This window comes from Lethenteron reissneri, chromosome 26 (assembly GCF_015708825.2).
Source record: "Lethenteron reissneri isolate LAM-NWPU_2019-01 chromosome 26, ASM1570882v1, whole genome shotgun sequence".
In the NCBI taxonomy this organism is placed as follows: Eukaryota; Metazoa; Chordata; class Hyperoartia; order Petromyzontiformes; family Petromyzontidae; genus Lethenteron; species Lethenteron reissneri.
In genome coordinates, this window is record NC_083804.1 from 17466180 (window position 1) to 17490762 (window position 24583).

General features: G+C 46.7%; 1 protein-coding gene across 5 annotated transcripts in view; it reads right to left on the minus strand.

Annotated features, from left to right (window-relative positions):
- Positions 1 to 24583, minus strand: part of LOC133347747 (tyrosine-protein kinase HCK-like) — a 44847-nt gene that overhangs the window by 8630 nt on the left and 11634 nt on the right. For all 5 annotated transcript variants that reach the window (XM_061560299.1, XM_061560301.1, XM_061560303.1 and 2 more), the window contains exons 3-10: positions 21641 to 21692; positions 20035 to 20125; positions 17624 to 17722; positions 16447 to 16550; positions 13643 to 13792; positions 10909 to 11061; positions 9967 to 10146; positions 4831 to 4907 (exon numbers count right to left, since the gene is read on the minus strand). In XM_061560299.1, coding sequence (XP_061416283.1) covers positions 4831 to 4907; positions 9967 to 10146; positions 10909 to 11061; positions 13643 to 13792; positions 16447 to 16550; positions 17624 to 17722; positions 20035 to 20125; positions 21641 to 21692 — 906 coding nt within the window. The remainder of the gene's footprint in view (positions 1 to 4830; positions 4908 to 9966; positions 10147 to 10908; positions 11062 to 13642; positions 13793 to 16446; positions 16551 to 17623; positions 17723 to 20034; positions 20126 to 21640; positions 21693 to 24583) is intronic.

Below are 24583 nucleotides of genomic sequence, written 5' to 3' on the forward strand. Positions count from 1 at the left end.
TTTTTGCGTTAAGTTTGTTGTCCTTCACCCGCGCCTCCGATGAGCGTAGTTGGCTACGCACGGTGCGAAAGAAGTTCAACATACACGCGTATGGTGTCCACACGTGCTGCTTGTCTGTCTCTCGGTGTAATTTCAAGCACGGACCTCTCTGCACCTTTTAAATCTTGTTTTATCACCTTCTTTGTCCGTGTACGTGTTTCCAATGGTAATGCCACTCTCCATAAACAGATTAAATCCATCTCGGTTCACCTTCAATAATTGATCTAGCTATACAGATAATAATGTGTTTTCCACTCATGTCCCACGAAATATTGTTTGATTTTGCTCAAAGTGACCAAACTGAATAATTATTATTTTTATTCAACAAAAAATGCTTTGAATCGAGCAGTTTCAAAATCGGCGATATTGTTTTCGTTCGTTGCGATTTGGTTCCTGTAAACTTTGCAGCCCCTATTGCAGTTCAGTGATACCACGTGCACCGCACTGTAAATGTAGATTTGTGAATCCTATCAAAATCATAACATTCAATCGAGTTGTTTCATGGGGTGACTTGTTAATATCTGCAAACCACTTAATTAACATCTGCCTCCGGATTGCTCACTCTCCCCTGCAATTCAGATTAAAGTCTGCTTTAATATTGCTGTTCATGAAGGACTCTACTGAAAAGGGTTCCGTCAGTTTATTAAACGTCTATAATTAAAACGGTTCTAAAACGTGGCACATACATGACGAGAGGAGAGATTCCAATTTAAACTAAATTATTGTGGAGACATTACTGCACTGCAGTCTTCATAACATGGTGCTTGAAATGCAAACTAAATTCAGTTTTGCATAATTCCCTTAATTAAAATGCTTTCAAAATGCAATTCCTCTTGCAAGTGTGTCTTAATGGGATTATAGAGCACAGTATTGTGGAGTGGATTTATATTAGTATTCATCAGTGGGCTGACCTGAATTTTATTCTCATTCAGAATTGATGTGCAAAATATTGCATTTGAGAGTGGCCGAGTGGCCGAGTGGCCGAAGGGGTTGAGGGTTCTGAGCCACCACTGCTGAAACCCACGGTTTGCGTCGAGGTTTCAGCCAACCAAAATTAAACTGGGTTCTCCAGTGTAGTGAATTGTCTCAGCTTGGTCATCAATGACTACACAAAAAAACCCCATTATGTTACGTTTGGTTCATCATCCATTTATCTTATTCCAGCTCTAAAAAAGACTTAATTCTGAGTGTTGGTAGTGACTTCAAGAAGTAGTTCTATTATATCAACTTCCAGGTTTATTCTTTCATGTGGTTAAGCGAGTAGCAACCATAAATCGATATCAAGTGCTGTGAATCCAGAAGCTGACTTCAGGGGACACAACGATCGTGGAGACCGCTCGCTCGTGTCCTCAGATAACGCTGGCAGTGGACACGAGTTCACGATCCGTTCCTAACGTTCGTTGCGGCACGCCGCAGAATTGCATTTTGGGTGATTTTTTGTCTTCCATTGGTCGTCTCGGACATGGTTTAAGGTAACTCATTCCTCGGGGCATTTCTCTCACGCATGGTGATGCACTGCTAGCTGTGAGAGTGCCACATTGTATTTGTTTATCTGGTGATAAAACTCAAGCAATCAACTGGAAAAATGTTATTTCCACCCGTTGCAGAGATTCGTGGTTTGAACCCAGTGGCCACCTTAGTTAATACTCTTATTACATTATCAATAAACACACAATGCACGCCATCTGCTTTGCAGTGAACGTTTAAGATTCCGTGACGTTAAACAGGTCATGTGTACCAGTGTCGAGGTCCATATTTGTAAGATTTAAAAATTACTCGAATATCACTTGAGGTAAAACCACATAGCAACATCTCTCCGACTGGCGGTGCACATTTCTCTATGAGACTAAGCATCTTCCTTTGAGCCTTGCATGATAAGAATGGCACAAATACCAAACATAGTAAATTATTATGAATAAATGCACTGTATAGACCTACTTTTAGTCATAAAGCAGCATTTTTCTTTATCTGCCTCTAGGCAATGCCCTTCTAGAACTCCCTTCATCAACCTTTCATCTCTGAGAATGTGCCCAGTTCACATATATGTCTTTTACGAATTAATTTTCAAATCTAGGGACCAAATAATTCAAATCCAATTCCAATACATGTCAGTTTTACTATCTAACCTTACGCCGACATTTCACTTGAGCTAAAACAAGTAGAATTTTTGTTAAATTGCTCTCCACCCAATACCTCTTCACCCCGCATAGATTTTGATTTAAAGCTTTCGTGACTGCAGGGATTCATATTCTTGGTTCTTTCGGTAAAGTCACGTGGAAGGGAAACAATAAAATAATAAAAATATTAAACAATAGATTGTTGCCCATCGGAGGCCACCCTCCCAGGGTCAGACACTCGGTCGCAGTAAACGGGGAGAGGCACAGGAGGGCATATGGGGAGGAAGGGGGGCAGAGGAGATGGATGGTATTGGTTGAACTTAAGATGTTTCATTTGCATATCAGACGGAGTGGGGGGGTGGGGCTCAAGTCTGTGCGACTGTTCCTGGACCAGCACAGCCTGGGTTCCGTAGTCAAGGAAACGAGGCGATCGGTTTCCGTGTACCCCTCCTTCTCTCACCACTGCACTCCCCTCCCTCTCCTCCAATTTAATCTCAATGGTGTCATTGATCACATGCACTCGGGCAAATCAAAAAGGAGTCACATTTTTTTTTCCTCCTGGAGCCCTAATGCATTTTTTTCCCTTTTTTTCTGCTGGCTCTGCTTGTAACAGAAAACGCATGCAACGGAACACTACAGCTGTACAAAAATATCTTATCTTTCAAAAACAACAAAACGAATTCCACGGTGTTACGTACACCAATTGCAGAATGTGTGTTTTCCGTTTGCGGCGTATATATTCGGAATTGATGTTAGAGCGTATATTAACAAGTTTGTTACGGGAATGGGAGTTTTTAAAGGCTCGGTGATTTCTGAAGATAATAATCAGCTTCTCAAGACATGAAAAGCAAAGGATAGGGTTGCCACCTCTGAGCTACAAAAAAACTGGGATATATCATTGGAAGAAGAATATCTCACAATGCCGGCAGAGAGGGGAGAACTACATGCAAATGTGTTGACCATCGTGGTGATTATTACAAAACCGACAACAACCAGGACTTTTAAAGGCCCGGAAGACTTGCAGATATCCCAGGATAGCCACTAAGGGCGATCCTGAGAAAACCAGGACAAGTGGCAACCCCGATCAGGAAATTGACATTGAAGTGACCACGAAGAGTAATGTGGAATTCGCCACCCGTCACTTTTGAAGGTCATTCTGTGTTATGATTTATTTGCTATTTTAGTACATCTCTTTCTTATTTGTTGAGTTGTACCGAACAACATTTAAGGACATCTTTATGACGCATTAACAATGAAAATGTCACATCATCAAGAACCCGAAACCTGTTAGATAAAGAGGTGGAGTGAAACATTGTCCACTGCCAATGCAAAAGTTCACCAAGATATGTGCCCTTAACATCTAAACACAGTGGATGGAGCGATTTTGCAGTGGATAGCGCACTTCGCTACGAACCCGGCGAGCCGAATTTGATTTACGGCCACGGCTAACAACGGCAACGAGCAATACCTGAATCGGTCATAGCCCTCCCCCCCCCACCTTCATCTGCCTGCTCCTGACCAGCACGGAGAAGTATGGTCAAACAATTATCAGGACCGACACAGCATGGAGAGGCTTTTAACCAGCAGTGGATTTACAAAAATTTGTTTCCAATTTTTAAAATCGAATCACTCCTCTGTAATTGCTGCAAGGAACTATAGCATCTAGGACTCTTGCACACTTTTCCTGTGCCGCTGTGGCCTCGCCCCTTCACACTCAGGGTACACTCACTCCTTGGGGCCGCTCACATCAATGGCCATAATACGGAACTACCACCAATACGTTCGGTTGTTCAGCACATTAAATGGACTCTCACCGGGATGTTTACAACCAAAGACACAATTAGCAGGGCATATGAAAGGTTTGCCCTCATTGCAGATCGAGCGCCCTCTATTAAAACGTAGTTCTGTGATGTCATCTTCCGGGGCCATTCTTTGACACTAAGCGATGCACTCTTAGTTGTGCAGTTCTGGATGGAAACATCTTCGTCTCATACCACGTGACACTGAGAGTGCAGTGGAAATACTTTAGTGGGGGGAGGGGGGGGGTGGAAAAAAAATCATGATTTACAACCCTTTATACATCTGTAGTATCAAGACTTCAATAGTGTGTCGGCCACAGGGGGTTGTTTGACCGTACTTCACCACATTGGTCACCATGTGTTGGTGAAGGATTAAGGGGAAACAGGCCCAGGAACGTTTCTGATATCACTCGGCTACTGATGGGAATCAAACTCAGGTAGCCCAGTTCTTAGCGCAGTGTCTGTATGGTGGGAGAAACAGCTTGGCGGACAGCACGGTCAGAGTATCCATTTATCTTGAGGGCCCGATGTACATGTTTTAATTCACTGGTCAGGTGGTGTTGGTCAGAGATGCCATGAGCTCTGTGGAATAGTGTTTTGATGAGATAATTATTTTGGTGTTTACGTGATTGCTCAGTTACTGTCATCATGTGTTGACAAAACATCACGAAGATTCAGTAGCTGTGGCTCCAGCTTTGGTTTCAGTGGGCGTGATCTGGGTACTCGTGGGTCATGCAATCAGAGCCAAGCTGCATTGTAAATAATAATACTAATGCTGCTGCTGCGGTAAACTAAAAAAAACACGTTATTAAATCGATTAATCAATGGGATCATTGTTCAGTGCTCAGTGCTTGTGAGTGAAGTGACATTCTTACCTGGGCAGCCATGTCAATCATCTTGGGCATCGGCAAGGTGCTGCCCTCTGTGCTCTTCAGGTAGTCGAGCAGGCTTCCTGTGAGAGCACGTGGAGAGAGAGAGAGCATATAAGATGAGGATTCTAAGGGGATGTTCCACCGCATGGGTTTTCACAGCTGTGGAGTGAAGCTCTTCCCGATGTGCTTTTGGGTTGTACTGACGTTTCAGAGTCAGAATCAGTTCCCAGCACACGGAGTGAAATGTCGGACGCCATGCCGAGCATAGCAGAGCAGGGTACTGCCCTGAAACATTGTGCGAGATATTTAAGGAAATAGTTGAGCAGAATGCCGACTTTGTCAGAAAAAAAACCCCACAAGGCTTCCTCATTGCTGCAACAGTGGTGTTCCCATCGCTGGCGTTGCAAGTGTTGCAAGCGTTTCTGCTTATGACACACATTTTCTCACAAAGCAGGTGTTTTCTAGTTAATACTGCCCTCCACACCCCAAGAACACAATGCATTCAAGGTCTGATGCAACACTTAAAATACGTGAAAATCCTATGAGTATGTTTCAAAAACAAAATCCGATAACTTTGTGCGTGGTGGGAACTCATTATCATAAGAAGAATTACAAACTTCCTCCTGCTAATATTAACTTAGAGCCCACTGTTAATTCACTGCTGGATGAACGCCTCCCCACACCAAATTGATCATAGTGGTTTGCCTGACCACACGTCACCACTTGGTAAATGCGAGCACCAACGACGCAAAAACATTTTCGAAAAAAACTACCAAATACGTCAAGGCACGAAGGAAACGAGAAGCCCGTTGAACGTTAACGAGAAGAGACAGAATCAGCAATCACATTGCAAGGGGCAGAAGAGACTAATCAACAGGGCTTAATTCCAGCCAAGGCTGTCTGGGTGGGTGACCTATACAATATTTGTACACCCCCAGCACACACCGCATTCACGATATCTCTCATCTATGGTCGTGCAACTCACTACTCTACGGGACGTCTGGCAAAAAACATTAGCAAGCTTAATCGTGTATAAAATTCTCTGGCACGTGTCATGACGGGTACTGCAAGATCCGACCATGTCCATCCAGTGCTGGTTGAACTGCGTTGGCTTCTGGTTGCCGAACGAATACGTTATAAGTTTGCACTCATTACGCACAAAGTGCTTGCCAAAAATGAACCACAATATCTTTGCTGATCTCGTTAAGGAGCATAAACCATCACGCAAACTCCGGTCATCCTAGCAGCGGTGTTTGTATAGCCATCGAACAAAGAGGGTGACTGCATCGCGCGCTTTCAGATGCGCTTCTGCGGCCGTCTGAAATGCTCTTCCGACATTAGGAAGCCACTGGAGCTATGCACTTTTAAATCATCTAGATCGAGAACTCATTTCTTTAGAACTGATTTTTGTGTTTAGTTTGTTGTCCTTCCTCCGCACCTCCGATTAGCGCGGTTGTCTATGTAAGGTGCGAAAGAAGTTCAACAAACATACGTGGGTACTTGTCACATGCCACCTTCTGATTAACCAGGAACATTCAGGCCATTGCAAATGGATATAATTTACAACGGACCAGATACCACTTGATGGTAAAAGGAATAGAGAACGCCCAAAGTAGAGACGGAGCGATGGACGTGACCGGCGTACTGAGGCGCTGGTTGGACCGGGGACACATCCGTAGAGTTGAGTGGGACACGATTGGAATTGCCTTTGCCCAGCAGCGGGTCGCCTGGTTACGCAGGTAATTGGCTGCTATCAATTTCCACATGATAAGCCACTTTATTCAGCTATCATTTGTGGCCAAGCCGCTTCTGAAAAATACCTACAGAGCTCAGTCGGCCTTATTTTGTAAAATAATTTTATTTATTTTGTTTTTGTTTTGATAAACAACAAAACACTTCAACAAGCTGGTCCTTCGCCCACACCTACAGGTGAGGAGCACAGTGCACCAACCGCTACACTACCGCTCCTGCACACTCTCGCACGCACACACGTATGCAACACACGTGCACAGACTAACCCACACTCATATACAGGTTAAACATTCACGCCCTCACACACAACCACATACACAGACATACTGCACCATACCATCATAATCATTGTGCAATCATTTTTTGTACCATAATTGTTGTACTTGCTGGTAAAGTGGTGCAGAATTTTACCCGCTGAAAGTTGCACTTCTGCAAACCAGCAAATGCACTCTGCTCTACAATTTCCCGCATCTCCGATTAGCACGGTTGGCTACATACGGTGCGAAAGAAGTTCGACATGCATACATACAGTGCGGATTGGCGATGGGAGTGGTTTCCCAGTATTGGTTTAGATATCACTAACCTATAATGGCCACGGCTGAAAATCAACACTCAGGTCGTCACGTCTCCACAGTGCAGTGTGCCAGCCTCTGAGCAGTTGGATAAATTGTCATGATTCAAGGCTATGATTTGTTGAAAAATAGAGGTCGTTATTTGTGGACTTTGATGTGTGCATGGGGGTGACCAGGGCATGGTGACATCACGGGCGTGAACATTGGCAATGAAATGCCCTCTCGTTGTATCCTCTCTGTGCCCTAAGAACGTTGCGGATATGGTACCAAGTGTACAGAGTCACTCGGCCCGGAACAACTCAACCCTCTCGTCAACCGAAGCGTCACCTCCGTAAGGGCTGGTGATTCGATTCCTGATTCAAATCGGATTTTTCCCATAAAAGTAAAAACTAGTGAATTTTATGTTTTTTTAGTTTTATAGACACTGTGCAAAATAAACACATTCTCTCGAATTTGGTTTCAATTAAGTTATTATCAACCAACAGAGAATGCCTTCGCTGCACATCGGCCCAGTGTAGAGTGTTCCGTAGTGAGAGGTCGAGCCACAGCCTCAGTCTTGTACCACTGTCTCGACGTGATGCCTCGCTTGTAGCCTGCACTGTTTTTGCCTTCTGTATGTTTTAGCATTGTTGTTTTGTTCACTGCCGCCACGGGAAGGAATATGCCTGGCATGGGAGAGGAATGCAATTCGTGTCAACGTCGTGAGACAATGAGTCTGAGAGGACGACGGGAGATGGGATTCATGTTTGAATTCTGTGTCACCCTCGACAGTGTCCACGTCAACACGACGCCAAACACAACACGCACCGCCTTGTTTACAATCATCGTCACATCACAGTGTTTATGTAACAATTCATAAACCAATCAAATTATTCCCCCACGACCGACACAGCACGTGGCCTTCATCCAGGAGTGGATAACTAGTATTATTATTTATCGTTGCAAAAGCCAAAGTGGCCATATTTACTTGGAAATACAATTTTCCAGATAATATTTTCACTAGCTCTTAATGTCTAACATGCATGAAGAGTTCTACAGCCAAACTAAAGAAGGCTGTCTGTAGCAACGAGACCTTTGATAGAATTTTTTTTTAAACGCTATCGTAATTTTGTTTTAATCATCCCATTATTGAAGGCACAAGTCCACTCAAGCTCTAAGCTATAGCATTACAATCACCGGGTGAACGTTTTTGAATGCGCTAAAGCGTTCGTGTCTCACAAGTGCCTGGCTGCCAGAAGTCAAACCTGAAGTAGAGACATTTGCGGATGTCACGACGGTGGTCACATTTTCCAGGAAGCACAAAAGGTTCATTGTGGCTTAACCCCTCGATTTGTAAGCATACTGTCCTTTCACAACAGCGACCACTTGGTGTGTGTGTGCGCACGTGTGCGTAAGTGAGTGTCCAATTGGGCAAGTTAGGAAAATATCGTACTTATGTGGAGGTGATTGTGTGTGATGAGGGTGTGAATGTGGAACCTGTGTATGAGACTGGCTGAGTCTGTGCAAGTGTGTTGCGTGTGAGTGTGCAAGAGTGTGCGTGGAGAGCGGTGGTGTCGCGGTTAGTGCGCTACTCTACGGACCCGCCGACCCGAGTTTATTTCCTGCTTATGGCCAACATCGGTGGCAATAATCGACCCAGCCTCAAATGAGTACCTGGCGCAGTGTATAAACATCGTCACTGGGGAGAGCAAACCGGTCGGGCGTAGTGCTGGCTACTTATCCCATCGTGTACCGTGCCGGTCTTCGTAGGTGCTTGCTAACAGCACTTGCCCCAAAAGTCTGTTGAGGTTATAACGGGGATTTGTGTGTGTGCGCGACTGAGCTTGAGCTAGTTTGTGTAACTGTATGATGTGAACGTGTGCACGAGTGTGCACGCATCTGTCAGTCATCTTAGTTAACCGGTATAATCTAGGTCTTTCCTGTCGCCCCCTGCGAATGAGCCTTCCACATTTTACGCCACATCACGGCGCACCTAGCCTGGCACACGCGCTGTGGTGACGTCGCAGGTCACTTAACGGCGAACGGCGGCTGTTGTTGTGTGCACGAGCGCGAGTGGATGTGAGCGAGGGTGTGCGTGGGTGTGCACGTGAATGTGCGCATGTGTGTGTGCAAGAATACCGCACGAGTACACGAATAGAGGAAACTTGGTTCCACATTATATGTGCAATGGAGCGGCCATTGGCATTGCCAATTTGCATACAAGTTGCTCGCCGGCAGTTGAAGGAAGCTTATGTTTCCCACAGTGGGTGCAATTTCATTTTAATGTGTCAGTTTCCTGCCCCCTACAATACAGTGTTGAATTTCTAAACCCAAATAGAGAAGTTTACAATCGGCACTTTGATAGTTACTCACAAAGCCAACGCTCACGTGGGGTAGAAAAGAGGAATTTTGTTTTCCACTTCGTTGTTCTGCTAAGTAAGAACATATCAGGTATGAGACCACGATGGGTTAGGGAGTCTTGTGCCATTCCATGGTGAGTAAGAAGATGCGAGGGGCAGTGGCCAGTGGTTTCACAAAGTCTATCGCGGTGTCCTGAAGCTTTTACAGACACATTTTGGGGCTACATGAATAGTAGTTGGGGCTGGCAGTGGAATGGGCAGTGCCTATGAGCAGTAGGCAGGGTCAACGTGATCGACAGGGGCTAGCAGGTGAGTGGGCGTGGCTATTTAAAAGTGGGTGGGAATTGACCTGAGGAAGAAGCTGCCAGCTCGTGGTGTGTCCTGGTTGAGCCTCGTAGAAATTAGATGGCTTCGATCAAATTGAAAACTTCTGAGTGTTATTTCGCGACGGGTGCAAGCGAGCATTGCGCACGCACCATTCTCCATGAACTCCGTGACGATGTAGATGGGCTCCTGTGTGACGACGGCGTAGAGGCGCACGAGCCGAGGGTGCTGCAGCGTCTTCATCAGGTTTGCTTCGTCCAGGAACGCCTCGGGTGACATGCTGCCCGGCTTCATTGTCTTGATGGCCACCTTCGTGCGGTTGTTGTAAATGCCTGCGGTGAGACGCGTGGTGGCGGGAAAAGCGGGGGCGGTGAACACACGTCGGCGCTGCACGGGAGACGAACATTCTCGGCGCACAGGACTTGATCGAACTTGAAGACGGAAACACAAAAACAACGGCTCTCATCTTGCAGTTTTACACCTAGGCTGTGAGCCCCTGCAGTTCAACATGAGTGTTTAACTTTGTTGATGAGGAATTGGTGAATTGTTGGTTAGGGTCAGTTGGGAGCACGAATATGAGTAGCTGGTTGGTCGGTTGGTTAGGCTTTAGGGTAGGGCAAGTGTTTGATTAGCTCGTGTGGTTAGGGGAAGGGTTAGTACTAGTCGTCGCTGTAGGGAAAGGGCTCCGCTGGCCAGCGTGCTCCACACCAAACATCCCGCCTCTCCTCCCGCCTGTCAGCATACGGCCTTCTCAGTGTGTGACCGCTCCCTGCCGCTGCTGGTGGTGGTGGTGGTGGAGAGTGGAAGTATAACGGTAAGCGCGCTGCGCGAGTTCAATTCCCGCTCACGGCCAACGACAGTGACGAATTTCTGAACCAGTCCTGGGCCTCCCCTAGGTCGACTCAGCCTCAAATGATTACCTGCTGTGGTGCGAAAACATCGCCGCTGGGGAGAGATGTGGGACTTGCCACCCATCCTGTCGTGTGCCGTGCCGGCCTTTCTAAGTGCTACTCGCTGACAACACTTGCCGTTGGTGGTGGCGTTTACCGTATGTGCGTTTGCCCGCGCGTGATTGCGTGGTGTAGAGGCCTCACCCATCCACACCTCCCCGAACTGGCCAGCACCCAGCCGCTTGGAGAGCTTCAGCGAATCCCTGGGGATCTCCCACGCGTCCTTCTCCCACAACTGCTGCGGCTTCTTGCTGACGCACGGCCGCAGCAGCTTCTGGCACAGCCCATCCGAGTGGGCTAGGAGGCAAGAGAGACGGCGTTCGAACAACAACAAGAAGAAGTCTACGCAGGGCATTATAGAACCTAGAGTGAGATGCCTTGAAATGTGAATACGGTTACCGCACAAGTAACGGAGGGTGCATGTTCGTTTGCAATATAACACTCGCGTGTTCACTGCTTTATATTCTCTAACCATGATCAAACACTGAAGTATTAAAAAACACGGTTGAATGATTAAATGTAAGCAAAGTGTCTTGTTTTCATTTGCTTGCTTAATTACAATTGTAGTTGATAACAAGATACCGCCTTTAAAGTTTCACTTTGTAAACACAAACAGAAGCCTGGGGGTCATCGTGTACAAGGGATATTGATAACTCCACGCGAATACCAATTATTGTTTCTGTTCAATCTTGATTTTCTGTTTACAATGTGTTTTTTCTCGTAATCGTCACACAATCTCAAAAGCCAGAGAGGTATAATACTCTTGGTGCCAGATGAGTGTTGAAGGCACGAGCAAGGTCTGTGTTGCTGTTCGGGTCAGAGATCTGGACGTGAACAGATCATCTAGAAAAAATTAACCCGTAAAAACAAAGTTTTTCACTATAAATCCTTTAAATGCGTGGCATCGGTTTCATTTTATTATTCATTTCTGCTTTTCTTGAGTAAGAGTTTAATTTTTATCACATTGGTATTTTAAATTAAATATAATTTTTTCCCCTAAAAAGTGGAAAATTTTGGAATTTTTTTCACGAAAATAAATTGTCACGCACAACGAGTCTGTGTGCAAAATGTCAGCTCGATTGGATCACGGGAAGTGGGTTAAAAAACGACCGAAAGATTTGCACGGTTGTAAGCGCGCAAGCAAGCAAGCAAGTGAACTTAATATAAAGGATTTAAAAAGACACTCGATTTTCACGGCAGGTTCGTGTGGAGGATGTGATGATGTGCGACGTTTCCCTCCAGGTGCCCGGGAGCTTTTCTCGACAGAGCTCCCGGCACGTGGAGCGAAACGTCGGACATCGTGATGCAGTCATAACCCGCAAAACACACCGGAGAGTTAAACATCGTCGCATTACTGGTAACGGAAAAAATGCAACCCAACGCGTAGCCGGCGCAGAGCCGGACTGCTCCGGTGCTACGACTGTCAAGCGGTGTAATGACATCGCTGCGGTGACACACAGGAGGACTTCAGCTCTGGCTCTCTTCAGTAATGGGTCTCTCAGGACATTTCTCTTCTGTTGGCCGTGCTGAAAGGCAGTGTGGCATCAGCAGATTCCATCGCAGGATAGGGTGACAAATTTGGAAGTTTACAGTTAAACGTGGCAGGAGCTTGCTCTCGATGTAATCACGTGGAGGATATGGTTGTGATGGGTGGGACACGTGGTGTGCAGAGTGGAGGAGGTTGTGATGGGTGGGACACGTGGTGTGCAGGGTGGAGGAGGTTGTGATGGGTGGGACACGTGGTGTGCAGAGTGGAGGAGGTTGTGATGAGTGGGACATATGATGTGCAGTTTGGAGGAGGTAGTGATGGGTGATGGGTAGGACACGTGTTGTGCAGGGTGGAGTGACACCGAGAGAGAAGAGCTGAAGCCAGATGGTGTGACACGGTCATAGTATGTCTTGGAGGTCGGGTGTCAACCTTGTAGCAGCTAAGGGAGCGAACAGAAGGAGGTGGTGGCAATGTGTGTGGCGCATCGACAGCGCTGCCCGTAACGTCCCCTCCCTCCTTCACTTTTGGACACGAATGCTGAGACGCTGTCACACATCCCAGCGTAGATTAAACACGGCCACTGTTTGAGAATGAATGTCACTCAAGGCGAGCACTGCAAATACCTTTGTCACCTACGATTAGCACGGTTGGCTACGTACGGTGCGAAAATAGGTCAACATACATTCTACTCCAAGTGGATCTAGGAGCTCAGAGCAGTTATAGGCATACGACTTAAAACTATTGAATTGGGGTCAACGCACAAGAGGTGCAGTAAGATAACCACACGCAGGCAAAGATCGCTTGTGAGTTAATTATTAGCTTTGGTGGTACCTTTGGCACCTATTCACGACTGTGTCCATAGTCATCGTGCATTCGAAATTGACAGGAAGTTTTGTGTGCACAATCCCCACTCGCTCTCTTCACCTCGTCCAAACACACAGTCTGTGCGCAATCTCTGGTACGTCTCCGATCAACGTCTGCTTGATTGCTCGCAACTGGCAGATGGCGTCGAGGTGGATGGCTGAGCTGTTAATCATCTCCAATAGATTTAATTTGTCACTCACTAAATCAAGTCATGCACGCCGGAAAAAAAAACACCCATGCTTTTTTTAAAGGGGGAATTTTTGCTACGTATTTTCCTGAATTGTTACTTTTCTATTTTGAGTTATAAGTAGAATGATGGCCAAACAAATATCTTTCAACAAATCAATGGCAGTACGGCGATGATGATGACGATGACGATGCTGATATTGTTAAAAGCAAGTTCACGGTGACCCGTGAACTAACCCGATTCATGGATATGGCACGGACCACCGGTATCGCCGCTGTAAACGCGAGGAGAGCAGAAGAGGGTTTGGTGAGTGTGACACCGTGCGTGCAGGTCTCTACCGGTGTAGTGCTTGATGAGGGCAAACAGGTCTGGGAACGTGAGTCGTGCGGAGATGAAGTATCCCCCATTGTCCAGCGTCCGGATCTTGTAATGCCGCACCACGTCGCCGTTCGTGATGTCGTAGTCGCGCACAGACAGCGAATACGAACCTGGAATGAGCACAAGAGACACCAGCGGGAGACACGGAAACAATTGTGGACGTGGTCACATGGGGCTGAGGCTTGGAAGACAATTACTAAACACAGAGAACAAACGGAACTGTTTTCTACTGCGTGGGTTTGCACGACTGTGCCGTACAGCTCTCTGATGTGCGTTTCGGGTTGTACCACGCACGGTTCAGCATGATGTTCCGACGTTTCGCTCCAAGTGCCGGGAACATCTTCCCAACAAAGCTCCCGGGGTCACATGGAGCGAAACGTCGGACTTCGTGATGCGGTTACAACCCCCGAAAACACACCGGAGAGGTAAACACCGTCGCGTTACGGTAATGGGAAAAAATGCAACCCAACGCGTAGCCGGTGCACAGCCGGACTGCTCCAGTGCTGCAGCCGTCAAGCGGTGTCACGACGTCGCTGCGGTGACACACAGGGGGGCTTCAGCTCTGGGTCTATTCGGGTAATGGGTCACTCGAGACATTTCCCTTTCCGTTGGCTGTGCTGAAAGGAAGCGTGGCATCAAATTTAGAGGAGCATCACAAGTGTGTCTTCGGATCAGCCAATCAAACACAATCGGTAAATTTGACAGTGATCGGATTAAACTTTTTCTGCCCACGTCGTTATTAATTTGTAACCGATTTGATGCCGTTTTCTTTTAGCCCAATTGCACGCAGCCACGAAACGCAACGCATTCTCTCCAAATGCCCTCACGCATGCAGAATCCTACCCCCCGAGCCGCGGGAAACCACCTGTCCCGCCGTGTTGTTTTGTTTACACATTGGAATTTGTTTTGCTGATTTGCTGTACTTATTTATTCACAACTCTCCCCTTGAAAAATTAAACTCAATTTGGCAATGTAGATAAAAAAATAAAATAAAACGTACGGGCCTCTTGTCACTCCATTGCCATTAGCATGTTTTTGTCATGGACGATGTCTAACCACACTGTACCACACCGGTGAATATGGATCAGTGAAGGTGGGGGGGGGGGTTCCTAGCACCGGTCACAGATATCGCTCACCACTCACACGAGCCGCTGGCCCATAGTGTAGTGCGCAAAGCGCTGCCACCACCTTCACCCCTTGCCCGGTTAGACGGTGCCAAAGGTCATCCCACGTCTGTCTATTTATCAATGGGAGAAAAGGGGGGGGGGGGGCCCTCTCCAAGCAGTGGACAGTTGCAGACTGCCGGCGGTGCAGAGATGAACCTTATGGCGGGACCCTAGGTTCCCGCCATAAACGGAAGTCAAAATCGTCATTAATTTATTTTTGGCGACTCCGTCCCACCGCGCACATAAACACCGCGACCCACGTAGCGCGGATCATTCTGTTGTCGTGTCATCCAAGCGCAGTGAGGAAGAGCTGAACAAGCGAATGCTGCACTCCATGCTCGGGTATGGGCAGGATCATAAGTCTTATCCAAAGCTGCTCAAACTGCCTACACGACTTAGGTCCTTTATTTGTCACCACGGCATGCATAATACAGTCAAACTGCTCTCTTATCTTCATTATTATTTGTGACCTAACAATGTCTGCAGCCAGGATCAATCGATGACAATCCTATTACCTGCAGATATTTAACAAATGAGATGCGTTGCACCATTAATTCCTCCTGTTTGATAATACTTCTCTTGTCCGTATGCATCTGCGCAGATAGGTTTGTTTTTTTGCGGTTAAACCGTAGTCCCCACATACCGCTCGTATCAATGCGGATAAGAGGAGTGGCGACCCACTAATCTGTAGAGTAACATTGGTATAAGCGCTTGTTACAATGTGAACGGCGCATTGAAAACGCTTACTATTTTATGTACTGTTTATAAAGTGTGTTCACAAATCCACACTGAGAAACACGATGATTGACAGAGGGGTGTACATTTTTTTTTCGACAGTGTATTTAAATAGAGGTACTGCAGGTAAGAAGTTTTTCAGTTTTAAAGGTGGCATAGTTTAACAAGACAACACTTGCCACCATCCTTCAAACACATTGGTTAAAAAGAGCAAAGTTTTTGTTTACATTATAATATAATGTTTATGCGAGAGCCGGGGGCTTATGGGACCCCGGGGTCCCGCCATAAGGTTCAGATGTCGTCATTGTTTAATCCTAATCGAGTGCAAGTAAGAACAATACATTTGCAGAGGCAGACCACGTATTAGATGCAATTTGAAGTAAATATGAATTACACTCAACATAGCATTGAACAAAAAGTCTTGATATTATTTTCATCTCGCTACAATAGCAAGATGTTAACTACCTCGCCTGGTATGCAGGAGGTCGTGGGCTCTATTCCGACCCTGAAGCCTGCTGTATGTGTGGAGTTTGCGTGGCTATTGGCCCGTCGTCGTGTTCATTTTTCTCTGTGAGTCCTCCGGTTTTCCCCATCCACGTTTAGAATCAACGTGCGTTGAGAGTTTTTGGCTGCTATAAATTTCCACACGGTCAGCCACTTCGTTGAGCTATCGCTTTTGGCCAGATCGCTTCTGAAAAAAAAAGCGATACAGCTCAGTGTGCCTTACATACTGGCAAAATAAAAAAAAGAATGAGCAACGAGGAAGTGTGTATTATCTAGGGGAGTTCAGAACTCAGTGTCGATGTTTGGGGAGGAAGTGAGTGTAGGTGGTGCAACGGGGTGCCAGGGGATGGGACAGTTGCCTTTGTTGGACTCGCTGTCTCGGAGCAGGTAAGCGCCGATGCTGTTCCCCGGCGCCAGCAGCAACCGCTCGCCCTCCTTGCGACTCACACCCGAGAAGAACCACCTACGTACGGACGTGCAGGCCACGGGGAAGCGGGTAGGGGTGGAGGGGAGCGGGGAAGTGAGACGCGTACAGGGTAGGGATGAACGTCAACATCGCCTCTCGTCCAGCATCTCGTTTATAACTCAGATCGTTAGTGGCACCGCGTGACCCCACGCTGCCAGTGTTGTTATGCCGCTCGTGTTAGCCATGCAGCAAACGCGTCATTTCGAATAACAATTAATGATTATTATTATTACGTAGGGAATTCAACAGAGGCAGTAGCATCAGTAGCAGCGATTCACTCAGCCTCGCATGAAGCCACAGAGTGTCTCTCTCACAATCGGATCTGTAAGTGGCTAATTCACTCAGTCACATGCAACAAGACACATTATCCTCATGTGAAATGATGCTTTCCAAAAATAATGATAATCAGTACGAGCTCTAATGGGGCCACTGGCGCTCCTACCGCTACGGTGGCTGTGTCTGTCGTGGTCAATTCGAGGCAATGGATGGATCATGAACGGTGTACAGTTCAATCCTCTCTCTCTCTTCACCTTGTGCAAAGGGGCACTGTTGTACGCTCCCTGTTGTTCACTCAGTTATCGATTGCGTTGTGACTCGCAGATGGCAGTGAGGTGGTGTTTGCCGAGCTGATAATGAATAAATTCAAAATATTTCGCCCCCGTTCTCCTGCTAGTTAAAAAAACTAGAATCTTGCAAAGGGGGAGATTTTGTTTGACAATTTCTTTTGGTGAACCGCTCATCTTTTGCACCACTTTTGAATTCTCAAATTAGAAGCATAATGGCGGACAAATCATTCGACGATGATAAATGCACGTTAAAGGTGACTCGTGCGTAATCACATATCAATCATAGCCTGTTCCGCTCTCCTCAGACTGTTGTATTTGCATGGCATTTCATACCAGTGACTTCAGACAGAGCTGAACCAGCCCAGCCACATACCTAGACTTCATGCGTCTGTACCCCCCCAGCCCCCCCCCCCGCGTGTAATGTAAGCGCCAGGTGATTGTCCAGCGCGCGTGCGTGCGAAACGCCGCACCGCGTGCGTGTGAACACAAAAACAAGTTGCTCACTCCTCAGTCTCCAGTGAGTTGGCTTTGGCCACGTAATTGCTGGGAATGTATCCTTTCTGACTGCCGTCCATCAGCTCCGCCATCCACCACTCGCCACGCCTGCCACACAGAGACAAAAGATAATTCTAGATTTTAAGCTTTCGTGACTGCAAGGATTCATATTCTTAGGTTTTTTCGGTAAAGTCACGTAGGTAAAAAAAAAAATTAATAAAAGTAAAATAAAATAAAAATCACGACGTTTCGGAGGCAACGCAAGCTTTCGTCGGTTCCACCTGACTTTACCGAAAAAACCTAAGAATATAAAAGATAATTCCCCCACCGTGCATAGCCGACATAGACCGTCGGGACAAGCGTTGTCAGCGAAGCCAGAAAAGTCCAGAACCACGCCGGGTCAACCTTCGTCTCTCCGCGCCGCTGACGCCTTCCGTACCCGTTACTCGTCTGAGGATGTCGGCTTGAGGGAGGAAACTCAGGACCGGCGGCTTAGATAATAGCACAGACGTGGGGGGACGTGAGCGGGAATGGAACCCAGCTCTCCGCCGGGTTCGTGTCACGGCCGCACGTCTAGAACAGCAACCCATGCGGCACGCGTCCTTTGCGGGATGACCCCAAAAAGAAAGGACATTGGACGGAGCCGGAGTGAGCCACCTCCACGCGCCCCTGACTCAAGGCTGGGGCTTGGCCAAGAGTGACACTGAGAGACGCATCGTTCTGCAGTGCAACGATTGTGGTTTTTTTTTGTTGTTGTTGTGCGTATGTGTACATTAGCCTAATGTACACTGACACTGACACGCGTCAAGCTTAAGCAAGCCAAAACGCCCGCTCCTATCACTCCCAATGTCCTCGAAAAGGAATTGGATCAATCGCGACTTGTTTTAAAACACTGCAGTAACCACGGTGGTCCTTTTAGCTCCGGTAACTGTAATTGAGTGATTTGGCAGCCGGCTTGGGTTTGAGCAACGACCCTCTCGTACTGTAAAATACAGCCAACACTTTCATCTGCGGCTTAGATAACACAGGCAGACCAAGATCCCCCGTGTAGCCTTTAGCAGACTGTTGGGGCAAGTGCTGTTAGCGAGCACCTCTGAAGGCCGGCACTGTGGCACACGTGGGGATGGGTGGTCAACACCACGTCTGGCCGCCTTTGTGTCCCCAGTGGTGATGTTTACACAATGCACCAGGTGCTCATTTGAGGCTGAGTCAACCTACGAAGAGGCCCAGGACCGTTTAAAAAAAATCACCACTGTTATTGGTCGTGAGTGGGAATGGAACTGGGCAGCGGGGTTTGTGGCGCTTGCTCCCTCCACATCTGTATGCACACCCACACAGCACGCACACACGCACACACACAGCACGCACATACACACCCATACAGCACGCACATGCACACACGCAGCACGCACACAGCACGCACATGCACGCGCACAGCACGCACACAGCACGCACATGCACACCCACACAGCACGCACATGCACACACGCACATGCACATACGCAGACGTGCCCATGCACACACACAGCACGCACATGCACACACGCAGACGTGCACATGTACACACACAGCAACAACAACAACAAATGTATGTTTCATTCGTAGTTTGCACACACGCAGACGTGCACATGCACACACGCACAGTCCGGTGTGGTGGCGCGCGTCCAGCCTGTGATCCCAGGATCGTGGAGTTAAGGGGTGGGCAGATCACGATCTTTAAAATTCCCAAACCCACCGTGTTGCGAGGTGGCTGTCACATAGCCGGCGTGATGATGGTAGTACAGCATTGAAGCGAACCATGCAAAACGTTGTGTATTATCCCGTTGCACACGTGGGGCGTGTTCTCTGCATACTCCAGTTTCCTCCAACATGAAAACAAACACTCCCCAATGAAATTGGCCAAACGTCCCAAAAATAACAGGATCCTCCTGATAAACAAAGGTATTGAGTGTCAGTTTGAGGTTTCCTTGGATAAACAGAAGAAACTATCTTTACCTCATCATTAATAACAACAACAACAACATTCTCATTCATAACGATTGGGTTAACCGTGAATACTTAACATCATTTCAATGTCGCGCGGTATGAAATCACAACAAAGCATATCATCATAATCACTGTGCAATTGTTTGCACTGTAATAATGAATTGTTTGTCCTGTAATAATTCATTGTTGCACTCGTTCAAATAAAGTGGTGCAGCATTTCACCCGCCGAAGGTTGCACTTCCGCAACGAGCAAATGCACTCTGCTCTACAATTTCCCCGCACATCTCCGATTCAACATACGTGCAACATACGCACACTGCGTGTCCATCGCTGTAATTCAGTGTGTCGAAGTGGAGGTGTGTTAGAGTGCGCGGGGGGTTTCTATCGGTTTGGGTGCCTGGTTGCCGACATAGGAGAGTAATGTGCCGACTTACTCCTCGATGATTCGCATTTTATCTCCTTTCTTGAAGCCCATGTCGTCCGGGTTCAGCTGTTCGAAGTCATATAAGGCCACCACGAGGTCAACTGCGAATGATAAAACCGCAAACGTCAACACTGCTGGATGTGATCTTATATATATTTACATAGCGCCTTATTCCAAGGCGCTCTACAGCAATTACAAAATTGTGCATAAGATGATAGTGAGTTGAGATAGAGAGCGGGGTTATTAAACGTGGTGTAGTTATGGTGACAGGAGGACAGACGGGAGAGGTTAAGGAGGAGTTGGGGTAGGCCTAGTAGCTGCAGGGCTGGGGCAGGGAGTAGCAGTCGTAGGATTGGTAAGGGAGATGAGATGGTGATTGTTTTAAGGGAGGAACGGAAACCACGTGAGTGAGAATTATTGTTTTATTATGCGGTGGGAATTTGTTCCAGTGAAGGGAAAAAAAACGAGCACGGTGACTGGGAGCAGGGCGCACAAGGCAGCATGAACACAACCTCACCAGAGTGCCACGCTTTTTTGTCTACTTCTCAATTTTATCCCCGATCAGTGTCGCGTTACGAGACAAAGACTCCATTGGGATCTCTTGCAGAGCAGTACCCCCCCCCCCCCACCCGGCTTCATGTTAGAGAATTGCCCATGGAAGTGGACATCACAAAACAACTTCTAAGATATGTTGAAGTGACATCTGGTCTACAGAGTATGGAACGGCAATAAATGCGTTTTTTAATAACCCTGTTACGTCATTGGAACCTCATTTGCCAGTAAAAATATGATAATTGTTTTTTTACCCTTCTATCTAGCAACAAAACTGACACCTTTTTTACAAGGAGTCATGTTTGCATTATGACTGCAGGTATTGTGGTATATGCAAACATGACTCCTTGTAAAAAAGGTGTCAGTTTTGTTGCCAGATAGAAGGGTAAAAAAACCAATTATCAACCCTGTAACGTGTTTATAATTTATAAGCATTAGTAGCTTTAACACGTTGTCCTTTACGACCAATATTATGATTCATAATAGATTTTGGGGCCAAATCGCATGAGAACAATATGTGTCTTATACCCTCCTCCACTAGACAAGGCCACGTGAACAAAGTTGTCACGTGAACAAACGTGCCAATCTATTACTGCTTCAGCAGCGCCACTGGTGTGTTATCGTAGGAGAGAAATCCACAGCTTTGAACAATTTGGTGCGGATGTTTCGCTGGAAGTTACAACCAGCACCATCAGGAAGTCGCCTGAATTGTGAGAACTGTTGCAATCATACGTGATAATTACTCATTGACAGCAAGGTAAAAGTGGTTTCCCTCCCTCTGCTGATGCTTCACCAAGTAAATGATTGTCTTCAACAAGGGAAATAACACCTTCAAAGTAAAGGCTCTTGGGCCACATGACCGCACAAAACTTGCACTGCCCTGAATTGGACTGTGTGTCAATCAGTGAATCTATGACGAAAGTCCCACTGGAATCGACGACCGGTTCCCGACACTTGGAATCAGCGACCGATTCTATAAAGGGTTTACTGGCTTCATCGTTAAAACAAACCAAGTTGTAACTTTACAGAATGTGACGGGAAGAAAGAAATTAAACGGCACGTACCTGCAGGCTCACGCATTCCTGGGAGGGTGACGTCCACGTTAGACTGTGCCTTCTGAAACGAAAGTCCACAGATCGGTCACAGTCCGCTTCACAGCTGGTTAGTTGATACACAATCGTCACTGTGGAATTTTGCAAAACCGTAACGAAATTTTCTTAACGCTTTAAAATCTACATTGAGAATGTATCCACTGCAAGTGATGAGACTCCGCCCCCATCCACCCCATTCATCCCGCACCTTAAAGACCCTGGAAGTTGATATCTTATAGATTGTTTATTTATTAATGTAGGGTCCTATTTAATAGGCTTGACATTTCGGGACTGCCCTCCACCACTGCCTAAGGAAGTTGCTGGTTCAACGTCTGTTACACACACCGGTTGCTTACGGAAATCTTAATTAAATAAACCGACGAGGGCTGTTTGACCACCAAAAAATTAAATGACACTTTGCTTCCCCAGCCAAAAGATTTTTCCGGACCAATGTTTTCTACCAGCATTTGTTTAGGCAGGCAGACTTTAACATTGTTTTCACTTCTCTAAGTCTCATCAGCAGGGAATGAATGACCTGTTGTATGTATGGAAAACGTCGAACTTATTTCGCACCATACGTAGCCAACCGTGATTGTCGGAGGTGCGGGGGAAGGTCAATAAACTAAACACAAAAAAATGTTCCGAAGAAATGATTAATAATAAAGGTTTTTTAGTTGTTGTTAGATCGCGTAAATATGAATGTGTCGTTAACCCGACACCACCATACACAGCTAATTATAGGTTTTTCATATAAACAAAACGTGCCAATTAGTTACTACTTCAACATTTACACTTTGGGTACGACGCATCACTGGTAATTACATCCAGCATCATCGGGCAATTTTGCCATAATTGTCGTAATTGTAAATGTTGTGGATTTACTCTCCAACACACTGTCTGCAGGAGTAACTAACTGGCACGCTTTGTTGACATGACAAACCTTACTAATTGTCTATGTCGGGTGGTGGCGGGTCAACGACACATTTATACTTTGTGATCTAATAAAAAAAAAACTTTATTATGAATAATATTGCTCGTGAAAGCCTAAGTGTAAAAAAAATGAGTTTTCAATCTGGTAGATGTCACTGCCTGGTTGTCTTGTGTTACATGCAAGAGCACTCCGTGAACACCGAGGGCCTCTGTTCAAGTGCAGTAAAGGGACATTAAAAAAATGTTTACGCGTTATCTTAATGCGGATCCCTTTCTCGACCTTTTATCATTCATTTGTCCCAGCTTGCCAACAGCGAGGGCCTTTCCTAAAATGCTGAAAATGCTGCAAAGCACACTATCTTAATGAAGTCGGTCATGAAATAACAAACAAATAAGCATATGAATCTTGTCCAAAAATATTGATCACGCTGTACAGCTCTCCGATGTGTTTTCGGTTATAGCGCGTGACATTCATCACGATGTTTGACGTTTCACTCCACAGGCTGGGAATTAAGTTTCTGAGGAAGCCGAACAGTAACACGAAACAACCCGACAAACACATCGGAGAACTATGTATGTCAACGACTTGAAACTTGTGTACATACAATAGAAGATTTTGGTATTTAAATAAATCCTGCTGGGAAGAAAAACCACGAGTCCAAAAGGCCCAGAGGTTGGTGCACGTGAGTGTAACTTCAATGCACTTGTGGCGACAAAATGACGCCTTGTCTCTTGATTGTTTTAGTATCCACAACTCTCCAAGGCAGCAACATTAACACATTCCTCCTGCGGAGGGAGCTGGTAGGAACGTTGGATTGCTTGGTCAATGGCCTGCAGGGTCAACGGCGGCGTGGTGTATTCCGCAAATATGCCCGACTGTGAGGGCGGGCACAAGCCGGCGTGAGTAGGTTAAACGTTGAGTTTTATAAGGGCACCACGGAGTGACCAGCCCCTCCCCACCCAGCCGCACCCCTCCCACCCCCCCACCCAGCCCCACCCTCCCCACCCAGCCCCTCCCCACCCTCCCCTCCCCACCCAGCCCCACTCCATCCTCCCCACCCAGCCCCTTCCCTCCCCACCCAGCCCCTCCCAGCACGACGGACACAATAATCCCCTGTGGGCTGGTGTAACCAGGAGGTTCCTACCAGTGTAACGATCTTACTCAGATGTTACCAGACACTGCCTTGTCCTTCTTGGGGCAGACAAAAGCTCACAAGAGATCAACAAAGCCTCGCGATGATATTAAACCGACAAGATGTCCGGTATTAATTATTCACCGGCACACACTTTAGAGACGTATTAATGTGCATAACGTATGACGTGAGAAACAATATTTTTTTTTATGAAATTGAACGGCGCGGTCGCAGTATTAACGAGGCTTTTCAATCAGCAAATATGTTGAAGGGAAAACGATCCACGGGTGCACGATTTGTCACCGGGAAACGAGAGCACTTAAAACATGACAGGGACAGTCTCGGAATGATCCTGCAACTCACGAAAGCAGACCAACTCACCCAGTAACGTAAACGTTTCATAACCCGCACCCATAAATGAGAACACATCATCCCCATTCTGTACTTCCAATCCCTTCGATGGCTCCAGATCCAACATACACCCACGCCTGTTCACCTCTCCCCTGTCATCTCACTCAACTCCTCTACACACACTCACCTGCCTCTCCCCTCTCACCTCACTCTACTCCCCTCCATACACTCTCCAACCTCTCCCCTCTCATCTCACTCTACTCCCCATCCACGTGCTTGTGCCAATGTCCCCAAGCAACCTCCTCTCAGTGGGAGGTCGCTCCTTCCCTGCTGTTGCTCCCACTGTCTGGAACGCCATTCCTCTGTCGATCCACAGGTAACCTCCTGCCCGTATTGAAGTCCAGGCCCAAACCCCTCCTTTTCACATTCTCGAGATATTATTCAGTGTTTTCATTTGCACCTTCACCAGATTCCTCGCCCTGTAGTAGTATGTCAACTTATA